The sequence below is a fragment of the Mesoplodon mirus genome (assembly GCF_964341445.2).
Source record: "Mesoplodon mirus genome assembly, chromosome: 3".
Lineage (NCBI taxonomy): Eukaryota > Metazoa > Chordata > Mammalia > Artiodactyla > Ziphiidae > Mesoplodon > Mesoplodon mirus.
In genome coordinates, this window is record NC_138978.1 from 35,398,408 (window position 1) to 35,412,438 (window position 14,031).

The following is a 14,031-nucleotide window of genomic DNA, read 5'->3' on the forward strand; positions in this document are numbered from 1 at the left end:
AATTTCCATGAGATTCTCCACATTGCTTCAACAAATGCTCATCAGAAAGGTGGTGGCTATTGGATTTGCTTGACTAGCAAATTTTCCCACCCTCCCCTCCTAGTAACAGGCCCTGCCTCCCTGGTCACAGGAATAGGCATGCGATGCTGCCCAGTCATATAACTCTATTTCCCTGGACACAGTGATTGAGCCACAGTGGAGATGTGACCTCAGCTGTGCCAGACTCTTGTACAAGGATGCTGGGAGATTTTGGCTCTGTCTTCTCTGGGGTTATTAATCGGGGACAATGTGAGCTGAGACCCATCTTTCCCTGTGGCGGGAGAAGCCCATCTGAAGAGGACTCAGGATCCCTGCATCTGAACTGCTCCCCCTGTGGGCTGGTCTTCAGCAAGACCAGGGGTGGAAGCCACCTCCTCCATGAAGCCTCCCTTCATCCTTTACTTGTCCCCCTCCCCTTCTCCTCCCCTACCTCCTGCCCCCCCCAGGCAAGACCCTCCCCTCCTCTGATGCCCAGAGCTCAAGCTTTGTTACCTCCCTTTTCACATCTTGATTTGGATTCCCTCCTGTGGATGAGAAAGCACTATAAGCAGTGGCCTTGAAGTTAGGAGACCTGAGTTCAGGTCCCAGCCACCATCCATTCTCTAAGCCTTCATTTCCTGTCTTTTTTTTTTTTTTCTTTTTTAAACAGAGACTTAAATGTGTGTTCAGCTCAGCTGACAGGGAATCACATGGGAAGCTCTTTGGTTACTATGATGGACTGTGTACACATGAGGGGCCAATTGTTTGAGGTCTGGGAGGGCTTCACAGAAGAGGAGATCATTGAGACAGGGGCACGGGTGGCCCAGGGAGGGGCAATGGCTTGCGCACAGGCACAGAGGCCTAAGAGATCCCTTAGGGAAACAGAGGGCAATTCAGGGTGACTCAAGTGCAGGAGGGGGAGATGGGGCTTAGAGCAGACTTCTGAGGTCAGCAGGGGACAGATCATGCAGGGCTGTGAGGGACTTCGAAGGAGCTTATGATACTGAGGGAAGAAGGGGGGCATTGGAGAGTTGACATGGTCAGATTGCTGCTTTAGGAAGATCACTCTGGTTCCTTAGGGGCAGATGGTCCAGAGGGCAAACTTGAAAGCAGAAGCTGGACTGACCTGTGACCTCAAGACAGGCAAGAACTAGACTCCCTTTCCCCTCAGTGTGGTTTCAGCTGCAAGTAGCAGCCCCCCCACCACCAGTTCTCAGGCTTCTGAGTCACCTCCTTAGGTTCATGGTTGCCCTGAGGCCAGGTCAGCCTCATTCCTCTGTCCTAATTGCTTCCTGTCAAGGGAGCTGGCCCCCTCCAAGCGTCCTTGAGAAAACCCTTGCAAAAGTAATTGAGCGTTTCAGGAGGAAGCAGGCACCTCCAGCTGCCACTGCACCTGCCGCCCCCCCCACCCCCGCCCTGCCCCGGGCTCCCTGCAGAGAACAGCTCTTCTCTGGCTTTAGGGGGGGCGTTCTGAGAAAAACACTTCACCACCAATTCCCATCCCCACCCCACTACATTTGGGTCAGTGTAGGGTGTCTCAGGGCTCTGGACTCCTGAGGATGGTGGAACAGTGTCTGCACTACACAACACCCTTGACCAGGAGGGCAGGTAGAGGCTGAGATCCAGGCTGGCTGCCACTTGACAAGCTGTGCATCGTGGCATGACAAGGCTGTATTTGTTCAGAAAAGGGGTATATTTTTCTCATTAGCCCAAAGGTGCCATCCATTGGCCGAGCTGAATGCTTATGGGACTGTTACACTCAAAGGGGCACCTTTTCCTAATTCGTGCAAAGAGCCCCAGAAGGACTACTTGTAATCCAGGCTCTCAGCCTTTCTCCCCGCTGCCCACTACCAACTCATCTGGGCTCTCACAATGCCTTCCACTGGACACAAGGAGAAACTGAGTCCAAGGTCTCCTGCCACTAGCTCTGCCCACAGACCCCGCAAATCAGTTCTGGTCTGGCCATCGAGGAATGGACCGTGGCCTCCCACCAAAAGCTAATCAGATTCTTTCTCTTGAGAACTGGATGAAGAGACACAGAAGGGAATTGTCAGTCGCTGGTGAGTCTGGATACAGAGTTGGAGATGCAGCCACTTTGTGTTGGGAAACCATGGATGTCTGAAGAGAAATTAAAGAAGAGAGCACAGGGCTTCCCTGGTGGCGCAGTGGTTGAGAGTCCGCCTGCCGACGCAGGGGACATGGGTTCATGCCCCGGTCTGGGAAGATCCCACATGCCGCGGAGTGGCTGGGCCCGTGAGCCATGGCCGCTGAGCCTGCGCGTCCGGAGCCTGTGCTCCGCAACGGGAGAGGCCGCACAGTGAGAGGCCGGCGTACCGCAAAAAAAAAAAAAAAAAAAAAAGAGCACAGATATGAATGTTGCCAAAGGGATGAGAACCCGCAGGCCCAGAGATGAGAGGACAGAGGCCCCACTGACAGTTCCAGTTCTCCTGAGGCCCAGACATTCTTGAATTTCCATCTTTAGGGTCCCTTGTAATCTGCTCACCCTTCTTTGAACTAGCTCGTGTGGGTCTCTGTTCCACGTAACCTAGAACAAGGACCTCAGCCCCAAGGAGGATGCTGAGGTTCCCCCACTGTGTGAGCTTCCTCAGGCCTCTTCTCCCCGTTTCCCCTCACCCCAGCCCTATCTCAGCTTAGGGAAGAGAAGGAGCCCTTGGTACGGTCACATCTTTTATTCACTGTCAGTGGAAAAAAAAAATACACCACACAGCACAGGGTCAAACACTGAGGACATTCACTGCAGGCACAGCCTGGAGCAGCACATCTGAAGGGGACAGGGGGCCACGCTGGAGAATGAGTTGGGAGGCCACCCAGCCCCCCACCCCCCACCCCACCCCCTGCTTTTCTCCAGGCCTCCACCCTCCTGCAGCCTCCACCAAAGCAGGAAGGGCCATACACCCTGGAGGTCCAGTCCTGCCCCCAACACTCTGGCAAAGGTAAAAGAAAACGCTGAAAAGTTCAGAAAAAAAAATTCCATATTTTTCTGAGACTTTTCAATTGCATATTTGAATTGTTTTTTTTTTCAAAACTGATGAATAAAGTATGTAAGAAATGTATTCATGCCCCCACAGTGATCTCTAAAGTCAGCACAAAGCCTCACCCAGGGTGGATCTTCAGGAAATATTTGTTGCTTTAGTAAATTTTTGTGTAAAAATATTTAGTGTCAGCTTTCTACCCTGCCCAGCTTCTTCTCTTCTTCTCTCTCTTTCCCTTCTCTCCCCTCTCCTCCTTCTCTCTCTTTGCAGCAGAATGAATTTCTACCTCTGGGGACTCTGCCATTATCAGGAAAAGATTCAGTGCCTTTGCTTATGGGCTTCCTTCTTCTTAACTTTTGATTTAAATGTAAGTCATATAATCTTGAGTACAGCTCAAAAGACTAGAGTGGCCACCTGAAGTTGCCCTTGGTGGTGACTTTTAGAGATAAGAAATAAGGGCCCCCCTTCAATTAGCCCAAAAGGATGAATGAAGACAGAATACAGTAAGAAGGCAGATTTGGGGACCTTGTAATTCACAGAGTTGCTACAAGAAGATACAGAACTTCAAAAGAGAGTTTGGATATTTCAGCATTTTAACTGTGTATATTTTTGTGTCTAGGCATGTCATACTTCAGTCTCTGCTAACCCTGTGCCCTGTGGCAAGTCCCTCTTAGCTGGGGCAGGGATGGGAGGCCTGCCTCTCTTCTCAAGGCAGGGCCGGTGCTCTACCACAGGAATTCCCAAGCACACAGTCCCTGGGGACATCCAGGAGCAAGTGGGAGCAAGATCTGGCCCGCCTGTGGCTCTTCCCATCAGCAAGATGGTGGTCCCAGTTCCCAGCCTGGCATTATGTGTTCACACTGCTGGGATGTCTGAGAATCTTTGGCCTGACCATCAAACATCACCCATGGGTATATGTCCAGAAGCTTGGAGTGATCAAACATGCCTTCATGGGTAGGACTTGCCCACCATCTAGGAAAAAACAGAACAGTTCTCTCAGGGAGGAAGATAATAAAGACAGTGAAAGATGCTTCCCGGGTTGAATCAGAGGCCTCCTAGGAGAGCATTGACCTGTTAGCAGAGCTGCCCAGAAATAGAAAATAAGATGCTTGAAAATGTGGGGACTTCAATCAAGCTCCTATTTCTTTATGGAAGACCACAGCCTCAGAAACTTCTTAGCAGGAAGCTTGTAGAAGACCAAAACCAACTTAGCTTGCCTACAGTCAACCTCTGTACAACTCAGAGTCAGAGGAATGAGCAGGGAAGACGCTCTGAAGGGAAGAAACCCTTGTAGAGCCCTGGGTTCAAGTCTTGGCACTGTGCCACCTCCTGACTGTGCTCTGGCACAAGGAACTCTACTCTGTGCCTCAGCTTCCACATCTGGAGAAATGGAATGAAAAATCCTATTTCCCTAGGCTGTGAGGATAGAATGAGAGGGGTCAATGCAAGCCATGAAGTTCTGTGTGACTGTGAGTTAGGTTAGAGTCAACGCTGGGGGGATAGGAACCCCACTTTATAAAAGCCTTCCACTGGAAGTCTCAGCTGAGCTGGGCTGTTGAGTCCCTATGTATCTCTGGTGTTGACTGACAGCACAAGACACACTTAATGGCCAGCTCCTGAGAGCAATGAAACATTCCTTGAGACATTACTGGATAAAAACTTGCTAGTTACTGCCCAAGGATGTGAATTCCCCAGTCTTACCATGTGGCTGGTCATTGGCAGGATAAAAAGAGGGTGGCAACCCAGCGGACTTGCCACCCCTAAGAGCAGCAAGAAGGAAAGTCTAATAGAATTTGAGACCACAGGTCAGCATCCCCAAAAGTTTCCACCTGCAGAGAGGGAGGACAGGTGAGCACTCAAAAGTAAGAGGTATGCTGCATCTCTTTCCTGAAGATACAATCCCACACCCCCCAACCCAGCAATCATTCCCTGCTCCCACCCTGGGCTGACAGCACCTGTGTACTAGACTATTTTCACCAGCAGTTCAAGAGAAAATCCACTGTCACTGCACATTGAAGCTAATTTCTGATTACAAGCACAGGAGAAAGTAAAGTGAAAGACTTGATGAAGAAGCAAGATTAATTTTCTGGCAGTCAAAGCATGCAGCTGTATAGCTCATGGATCCAAAATTGGAAAGCAGACATTGGGAAAGCAAAGCCAGTGCACTTGGAAGATGATGAATTACCTGGTGGACTTAGGATTTGGGGTTAGAAAAAGCCTTTCAATGGAGCATGCCCAGCACATTTTTAGGCATTTGGTCCATAAATGCAGCCTGGCAGCCAAAACAGCGGCCGGCTGGTCCTCTTCTTCTAGCTCCGTCTGCTTCTGTAGCAGTGAAAGAATAAGCCCATCCTTAAACTACACCAAATCCAGATGTGGGAACTACACTTGTCTCACTCTTGGCAAACACTGTGTTCTCTGTTTCTGAAGTCAGCACCTAATCAGAATAAATGCACAGCAGAGACTTGCTCACTGAATTGAAAAAGATCATTAAAAAGGAAGCAGCAGAAACTGCTGACTGTGACAGCTCAGGACTTAGCCTGATAAGAAAAACTGTCATCTGGTAAGTTGGGTGATATTTTCTTTTTTCTCAGTTCTTTTTTCCCCCTGAAAATTAGCATTTTCTGTATTCATTTAGTCATTTTACAAGAAACCAAGTAATATAAAGTATGTTTTAATATCCTCAACTAATAAAATGATTTTAGCTCTTTTAAAGGGTACTAAAAATATAAGTATTACATAAATTTCAATTTTTCTTAAAATTCCCCCTGACATGGTTCCTAGACTTCCAAACACTTTTCATTTCATCCTTCTGCAGCTCTGTGTGGAGCTGAGCAGAAAGATTTAATAGTTCCTCTCAAACTAACCAGCCTCACCGCACCCTCTGCTCACCTGTGCTCAACATCCCTGTCTGAGACCCTGACCACTAACTACCCTACGAGCTGCCGGAGGGCACAGAATGAGTCTACCATAGCCTTAGCACCTAGAGGTGCCTGGCACTGAACAGGTGCTCAATAAATGTTAGCTGAAGAAAGGACTGAATGAACATTCCAAAGGCTGGGGCCAGTGGGGCCAGGTAGAGTCATGGGGGCAGGACACAGACCACCTTTAAGGGATCTGGGTCCTCAGCAAAGGACAGACCCAATTTGGCCCTTTAACCGGGGTCTGTGGGACCACATCCTATAAAGCACAATCCCAGGAAGAACAGAATTTCAAAGAAGAACCCAGCCCCCCTCCTTCACCCTGCACCTTGATGCAAAAACCAACTCCCCTATGCCCAGTGGATGTTGATTCTGGGCCAAGACTGGGGCTGGGGCTAGACCATAGGATACCTGAGGATCTGTCTCTATTCCAGAGTTAGGTGGTCCCTCAAGGATCTCGGTTGAGGGGAGCAAGGACTTGGGCAGAGGGGTGGGTGGGCCAGAGAGTGAGGCTGGAGTCCCCCTCCCCCTGGGGAAGGGCCAGCCAGAGGTCACTGGGTTGGGAGGTGGCCACGCCCCTCCTGGCCAGGGGCCCTGCCCCTCACCAGCCTCTACTTCTGCATGTCACACTGCAGCAGCAGCACAATAGACGGGTCACTCTTGGCCGCCTCCTTGAACTCCTCCAGTGTAATCTGGTCGTCCTTATCCTGGTCCATCTTCTTGAAGATCTTGTCCACACGCTGCTGGGGCGTGAGCCCATCCTGGTTCATGCGCATCATGATCACAGTGCCCACCATCTTGTAGATAGCCTGGTGGGGCAAGGAGGGAGGTGTGAACACTCACAATGGGAAGGGAGGATTGGGGGTGAACGAAAGGGCCTGGGGGTGGGCATGGAGAACACTGGGAGATGTGAGGATACTGGAAGGTGACAAATGGTCATTAAGACTGGATATTTGGGGCTTCCCTGGTGGCGCAGTGGTTGAGAATCTGCCTGCCAATGCAGGGGACACGGGTTCGAGTCCTGGTCTGGGAGGATCCCACATGCCACGGAGCAACTAGGCCCGTGAGCCACAACTACTGAGCTTGCGCGTCTGGAGCCTACGCTCTGCAACAAGAGAGGCCGCGATAGTGAGAGGCCCGCGCACCGCGATGAAGAGTGGCCCCCGCTTGCCACAACTAGAGAAAGCCCTCGCACAGAAACGAAGACCCAACACAGCCAAACATAAATAAATAAATAAATAAATAAATTTATTAAAAAAAAAAAAAAAAGACTGGATGTTTAATGAGCATCTCACATCAAACATGTCTACTACCCAACTCTTCACCTCCAACCTGCTCAGGCCCCAGCATGCCCTGTCTCGGTGAACAGCAAATTCATTCTTCTAGATGTTCAGACCAAAAACCTTGATGCCATTCTCGACTCTCCTTTTCTCACACCCATATCCAATCTTTCAGCAAATCTTGTCAGCCTTAATTTTGTAATAGGTCCAATAACCAGCCACTGCCTACTACCTCCACTGCTCCATGGTTGTTGCCTCCAACCCCTCCTGACCAGACTGCTGTGGAAGTCTCCAAGCTGGTCTCCCTAATTCTGCTGCCCTCCCACCCCCTATTCCACACAGAGAAGAGAGACAGCCCTTAAGGGCCTCCCATCTCACTCAGAAGAAAGTCAAGTCTCTACCCCAGACTATGATGCTAAGAGATGGACTCCTGGCTACCTATCTGACCCTCTTCCTACCATTCTCCCCTTGCTGACTTCTCTCCCACCACCCTGGCCTCCTGGCCACTCCTTGAACACTGAAAACACAGTCTAACCTCAGGGTCTTTGCACTTATTGTTCCCCATGCACAGATCACTCTTCCCCCAGACACCTAACCTACGTGGTGAGCTCCCTCACCTTATCCAGGTCGCTGCTCACCTTTCACCTCACACAAAATTGCTTTTCCTCCATCGCTCTCTCCCCTCACTTTGCTTTGCTTACCTTCTTCATAACACTTACTGCCTGACACAGCCTAAGTTTTGTTACTGTTAAATTTTCTCACTAGAAGGAATGTCTCATGAAACCAAGAACTTTTTTTTTTTTTTGCAGTTCGCGGGCCTCTCACTGTTGTGGCCTCTCCCGTTGCGGAGCACAGGCTCCAGACGCGCAGGCTCAGCGGCCATGGCTCACAGGCCTAGCCGCTCCGTGGCATGTGGGATCTTCCCAGACCGGGGCACGAAGCGGACTCTCAACCACTGCGCCACCAGGGAAGCCCAAACCAAGAACTTTGAACAGTGCCTGGCACGTGGCAGGCACTCAGTATACATTTGTTGAAATAATAATGAGTTAACTTAGACTCTGGAGTCAGACTCCTTCGACTGGAATCATGAACCGCCACTTGATTCATCTCCTCATCCGTAAAATGGGATTTCTAACAGTACCTACCCCCTGGAGTTGTTGGGTAAAGCACTATAGCACAAGACCTATCCCACACTGAGCACCCAACCAATGCTACCCACTGGATCCTGGGAGGAGGGAGGAGGAGGAGGGGGGGGGTGGGGTGTCCCGAGGTGGCTCCCGAGGCCTGGGTGGAGGGTGGCTGGAGAGGGCGGTGCCAGAGAAGGGCCCCGCAGCGATGACAGGCGTGTCACCCCAGCACACCCCGGTCTCTGGGATCCGCCCCAGCGCACCTCGATGATCTCCAGCATCTCGAGGCGCGTGATGCGCCCGTCGCCGTCCAGGTCGTACATCTCAAAGGCCCAGTTGAGTTTCTGCTCGAAGCTGCCGCGGGAGGTGACCGAAAGGGCGCAGATGAACTCCCGGAAGTCGATGGTGCCGTCGCCGTTCTTGTCGAAGGTGCGGAAAGCGTGCTGCGCAAACTTGGAGGCGTCGCCGTAGGGGAAGAACTGAGGCGGGGACACTGGAATTGCGGCACCGCAACAGCCTGGCGCTCCCAGTCCGCCCCCGCCCCGCAGAGTGCCTGGCCCCGCCCCCGCCCGTCCAGCCCGCCCCCCGGAGTGCCTGGCCCCGCCTACCTTGATGTAGAGCTGCTGGAACTCCTCCAGGTTGAGGATGCCGCTGGGGCAGTCCTTCAGGAAGCCCTTGTACCACTGCTTCAGCTCCTGCTCACTGAACTCGGTGTTTTGAACCAGGTCGTCCAGCACCTCTGGGGCCAGCTTGCTGTTGGTCTTCCCCATGGCAGGGCCTGAGGGGACAGGGAGCTCCCTCAGTTTGGTCCAGGGCAAGGCCCTCACCTCAGCAGCCTTCCCCCAGGTCTCTGTAGGACAAGGCTCCCTTTCTCCACCACAGCGCCCTCCCATAACAAACTCCACATCCCCACAGCCAGGACCCCTCCTTCCATAGCAGGGTGGGTCCCCCTCCCCTCACCACCACCCTGGACAACCCCCAACTCCTACAGCTGGGCGGTGTCCTTTCACCACACCGTTTCCCATAGGAGCTCCTCCCCCCCACCCCCTCCCCTACACACAACTGGGCTGGGGGCTTCCCCTCATTACAGGGCCTCCTCTGTCTACAGCAGGCCCCGCCCCTCTCCTCACAGCAGGGTTCCTCCCCTGGAAACCAGGATCTCAGCACTCTTCCTTCTCACTGCCCAGTCTGCATGCTACAATCTTCATCCTCTCCTCTCCTCTTTACACCTTCCATAGCTCCCTACACCCATAGAAGAGAGCCTGAATCCTCCCCTCGCTATTCAGAGCTTTCCGCACTCAGCCCCTTCCCACCTCTGCAGGCTCCTCTCCTGCCAGGCAGGCTCCTCACATGCTCCCCCTGCATGTCTCCCAAGTTCTTCCTCAAGGCCTTCCAGGCCACCCCAGCAAGAAACTTCTCTCCCTCCTTCCTCTGTACGAATAGAAGTCCTAGCTGGTAGCACTGATGACGCTGATTGAATTCTCCTTTTCATTCGTTCACTCCCTGAGCATTTATTGGGGCTGACTGCGTGCTAGGCCCTGTGCCGGTGATGGGGATAAAGTCGACATGAGCCCACCTTTACTAACTCATAATTGGGTCAACGAGGTAGATGGCTGACTGTAAAGGGCCTTCAATCCACGCCAAGGAGTTTGGCCCTTACCCGTGGGGGACAGAAGCTCCTGGGGTTTTAAAGCAAGGGTTAAGAGGACCACATTCGTTCCACAGACACTTATAGATTGCTTACGATATGGTGCTGGGGACCCAGAGAGAAGGAATGTGTTTTAGGATGTTTCCTTTGGCTACAGTGTGCAAGATGACCTGGTTGGGGGAAGGAGGGAGAGCAGAGAGGTCCTGCTGCAGAGTTCAGGTGAGAGACGATGACACGAGGGTAGGGGTGGTGGAGGGATGTGGATGGACTGAGAGATGTTAGGAGGGGGCCTTAGGAGGACTTGGGGAATGACTGGATGCGGGGGTGAGAGGGACAGAGGAACTGCGGCAAATGCTCAGATTGGGGGCTGAATAGATAGAGGTGGTGTTGCTGAGAAACAGGTTTGGGGAGGATGAAGAGTCACTCCCCAGTGGGAACATGAGCCCCTCAAGGAGCCTGTGCCCAAGGAATTGTTTGCAGAGGGAGGTACAGGCCCTCCCCATGAAGCCTGGCTAGAGTGAGGCCCCCACCAGACCCAGAAGGCTGAGTGGACATTCAGGAATGTCCCACTAGAGCCCCAGTTTCCCAGGACATGGCCTGGGAAGTGAATTTGACCTGCCTGGAGTCTCTTTGGCAGGGTGCTAGACTCCAACTGCAGGGTAGCTTGTCATGTAGACACTGTGGAAAAGGAAGCCCTCAGGCTGGCAGAAGGAATTCTACTTCCACAGCCCAGTGCATGCCAGTGTGGCTTCTAATCCTTACTGCTGGAAGTGCCCTAGACAACTAGATCTGAGATCGGTCAGGTCCGTGCCCCTTCCCTTGCTATGTGACCTCAGTGAGTTACAGGATAGCTCTGGGCCTCAGATTCCTCTACTGGGCCATGAGGCAGATCAAGGAGCAGCAGGGGTAGCAACATCCTCTCCCACTTACCAACCCCAGAGAATGAGGACTCCTATATGCTCCCAGAAGAAGGCAGGGAGGGGGAGGTGTGCCATCTTCAGGAACCTAGAACTGTGGGGTCCAAAACGGCTGCCCTGGGGCCAGAGTCAAGGGTACATGTGGAACACGCATGGGCAGAAGGAGGCAGGCTCCATCCTCAGCTGCCCCCTCCTCCAGCCCAAAGCACACTGAGGGCTCAGGGTATAGTCAAGAAAGCTCAAGAACCCAGGGGTGGAAGTATCTGACGGGGAAGGCAGAGCCTCTCCCTCTGCTCCTGTGGGGCGTGCCTGAGTGTCTGCGTAAAGGGCTGGGAGTGGGTGGGAGCACATCAGCGTATGAGACTGCAAATCTGCCAGAGTGCACACGTCTGTGTGTGTGTGTGAGATGGCGTCTGTGTGGTTCTCACTTCCTGCCCCTTTTCTCCTCCTTCCCTGTGCTGCCTTCCTACCATTTTCTGTCTCCTGGGGCCATACCTGTTCTCAGTGCCCATTTGATCCCAGGCCCACCAAGGACTATGACTCCTCCTTCATCTCTCTTCATTCCTTCTAGTGCTCTTAGGTCAGCAGGCCAAAGCTGGTGATGCCCTTTAAGATCATCCTCTCATTTTAGTGAAAACTAGAACCCAGAGAGAGGAGAAAACTGGCTGAGTTACACCCAGGCTGAATCCATGCCACCTGCCTGGACCACCCTCTCCAAATCATGGCTACTCTTCTCTAGTACAGACTCCTACCTGCCTTCCAGGAAAACCATAGCTCTCATCTCCCCCTTGGCCTCAGTGGGACCATCTCGGTGGCTCCAGGCCACAGTATCTGATACCCAGGAAATATCGACCCTTTGGGGTGGCCCACCAGCGCCTCTGACTCAGCACATCTACCACCAGACTCACCCTCAACCCATGATGGTCCTTCTCTCTCCATTGCCCTTCCTTCCTTCCCTCCCTCATCCCAGTGGGGAAATGCGATCATAGTTACCCTTAGTTTCCCCTCTCCCTTTTCCCTAGGTTCAACTTGCTACCAAGTCCTATTGTTCCTTCTTTTGAAGTGTTCCTGAAACCTTCACCATGTCCTCTCTCCCCACATAGTCAGGGCCAGGGGCACAGCCAAGGGGGCTGAAACCCAGCTGGGGCACTGCTTGCCAAGCCATCCTGTGGGCTCAACTGCCTCGGAGGGAGTGTGTTTCCTTCTGATTCCTCTGTTCCACGAGAATGTCTTTTCTAGTTTTACCCAGAAGTACAATATAGGCTAGGGGTGGCCATGCCCATGGGCCCCTGAAACTCCAGAATCCTCTAGAATCTGGTGTCAAGGTGTCCACCTGTCTTGCCTCACCTCCCACTGCTCCCCTCACAATTACATACTTTCAAGTTAGTCTTCTCATAGCCAGAACCTACTTCAACTATTGCTTAGCTGTTTCCGTCTTCCTTAATATCCTCTCTTCTCTTCGGGGCTGATGCAGCTTTAATCAGCCTTCAGGCCTGACTGAAGCCCACTTCCTTATGATCGGCCTCTCCCAGCCTGGAGAGTGGACAGTCAGCAGCATGGACTTGGCATTCTGGGCATGAGTAGAACCTGTGAGCCCATGGAGTTGAGCCCCACAGGTGTGTAGACTCCAGAGCTCTCTGACCCTCACCTGCTGCTCTAGAATTTCACAATGGAGCCTGATTTGGGAGAGACTTTTGCATTACACTCTTGTCTGAGCCAGAAAAAGTTCTCCAGGACTTTTGCTCCATGGCAAAGAGCTTATTCCCTCCCGATATAACCCAATCTGTTTGGGAGCAGCTTGGACAATGAGGAAAGTACTTCTCCCCTTGTTCCTACTTGCCCTCTTGTAGCTGCCCCACACAGGTTGCCACTCTGCCCTCTGTGGCAACACAGAACCGCTCTGCAGAGACCTAAAGGCCAAATCTGGAACACAGAGATGTTCAGTGAATGTCCCTTTGTGGATTATATGCAAGGGGCAGAACCCCCTTCTTTCTCCTTGGAATGGCATCAGGCTGTTTTGTTTATCTGTGTTCTCCTGCCATTGCTCCCACTTAGAGACAATGGAACCCAGACCCTAGGAAAGGAAGAGTTCACCCAAGGTCAAGTAGAGCCTATCAGCAGAAAGGCGAAGGCCAGAACCCACTGGGGGCATGTTATGTTGGAGCTGTGGCCTGGCTGCATGTGGGCAGGCTCCTCTTGAGAGCTGCCCTCCAGCTGTGAAGGCGCTGGCACTGCCCCATACACAAAGCTGCTGCCCTTCTAGGCTCAGAGGCTTCTTTCAGAGGGCAGGACTCAGGGTTGTGGGCTCCAAATGGGGAGGTGGCAGGGAGGGTGGGAGGGACTGAGGGAGGCAATAATCCCACACCCTCACCCAGCTTCAGAGGAGCTGGTGCTGAGACTGTTGCCATGGTGACAACAGCTCCCTGGTCAGGAGATTTTTCTCTTTCCTCTCCTCCCTTTGCTCTTCTCCAAGCAGTGGCCATAGCAGCAAAAGCCAGGTCTTCTCCCTCTCCTTATTAGTCAAAGACAGGGAGTGATAAACAAAAGGTGGGCTCTGTTGAGCACCTCCACCTTGGAGCTGCCCATGCCATGCGGGCTGATGGTCTAGGAGGGACTCTGAACTGCTGAGGAGGAGCCTGGGCCTGGAGAGTATGTGGGAAGGGGTTGGCTCGTACCCAGGCCTGGGTAAGAAGCAATGTCCTTTTGGTGAAGACTAAAGCCTCCTCTCTGAAATGTCTTAATGGTTCAGGGTAAGAGAGAAAGGGTCCTGTTCTCTCATAATCAATCACAGAACCAGAGTGCGTCAGTGTTGGAAGGCTGTCCGATATCATCTCATCAAGTCCACTCTCTGTCCTGCCCACCCTGCCCCCTGTTCCCCATCTCACGAAGGATGAGAGAGGGAAGTGACTTGGCCAAAGTCAAACAGCAACTGAGGCAAAGGCAAGATTTGAACCCAGCTCTTCTGCCCTCCAGGTTCAGGCTGCCTTAGGGAAGGAGCAATACAGTCCACACGGAGCTTTGGCACGATCCCTACTGAGACAGGAAGATAGGAGAGAGGGAGTGGCTGGGAGCAAGAAGGCTAGAGAGGGTACGAATTAGAAAGATATTTGAGAGGTGGAATGAGAAA

General features: G+C 52.4%; 1 protein-coding gene across 2 annotated transcripts; it reads right to left on the bottom strand.

The window, feature by feature from the left end:
- Positions 1-6,543: 6,543 nt before the first annotated feature.
- On the bottom strand, positions 6,544-9,109 carry HPCAL4 (hippocalcin like 4; the record flags this gene model as incomplete). Of its 2 annotated transcripts, XM_082615139.1 has the most annotated exons (3): positions 6,544-6,741; positions 8,603-8,818; positions 8,948-9,109. In XM_082615139.1, the coding sequence occupies 3 exons, from the start codon at positions 9,107-9,109 to the stop codon at positions 6,544-6,546; spliced, it is 576 nt and encodes a 191-aa protein (XP_082471265.1). The 2 variants fall into 2 exon arrangements, with proteins under 2 accessions (XP_082471265.1, XP_082471266.1); XM_082615140.1 differs by lacking the exon at positions 8,603-8,818.
- Between the last annotated feature and the right edge of the window lie 4,922 nt (positions 9,110-14,031).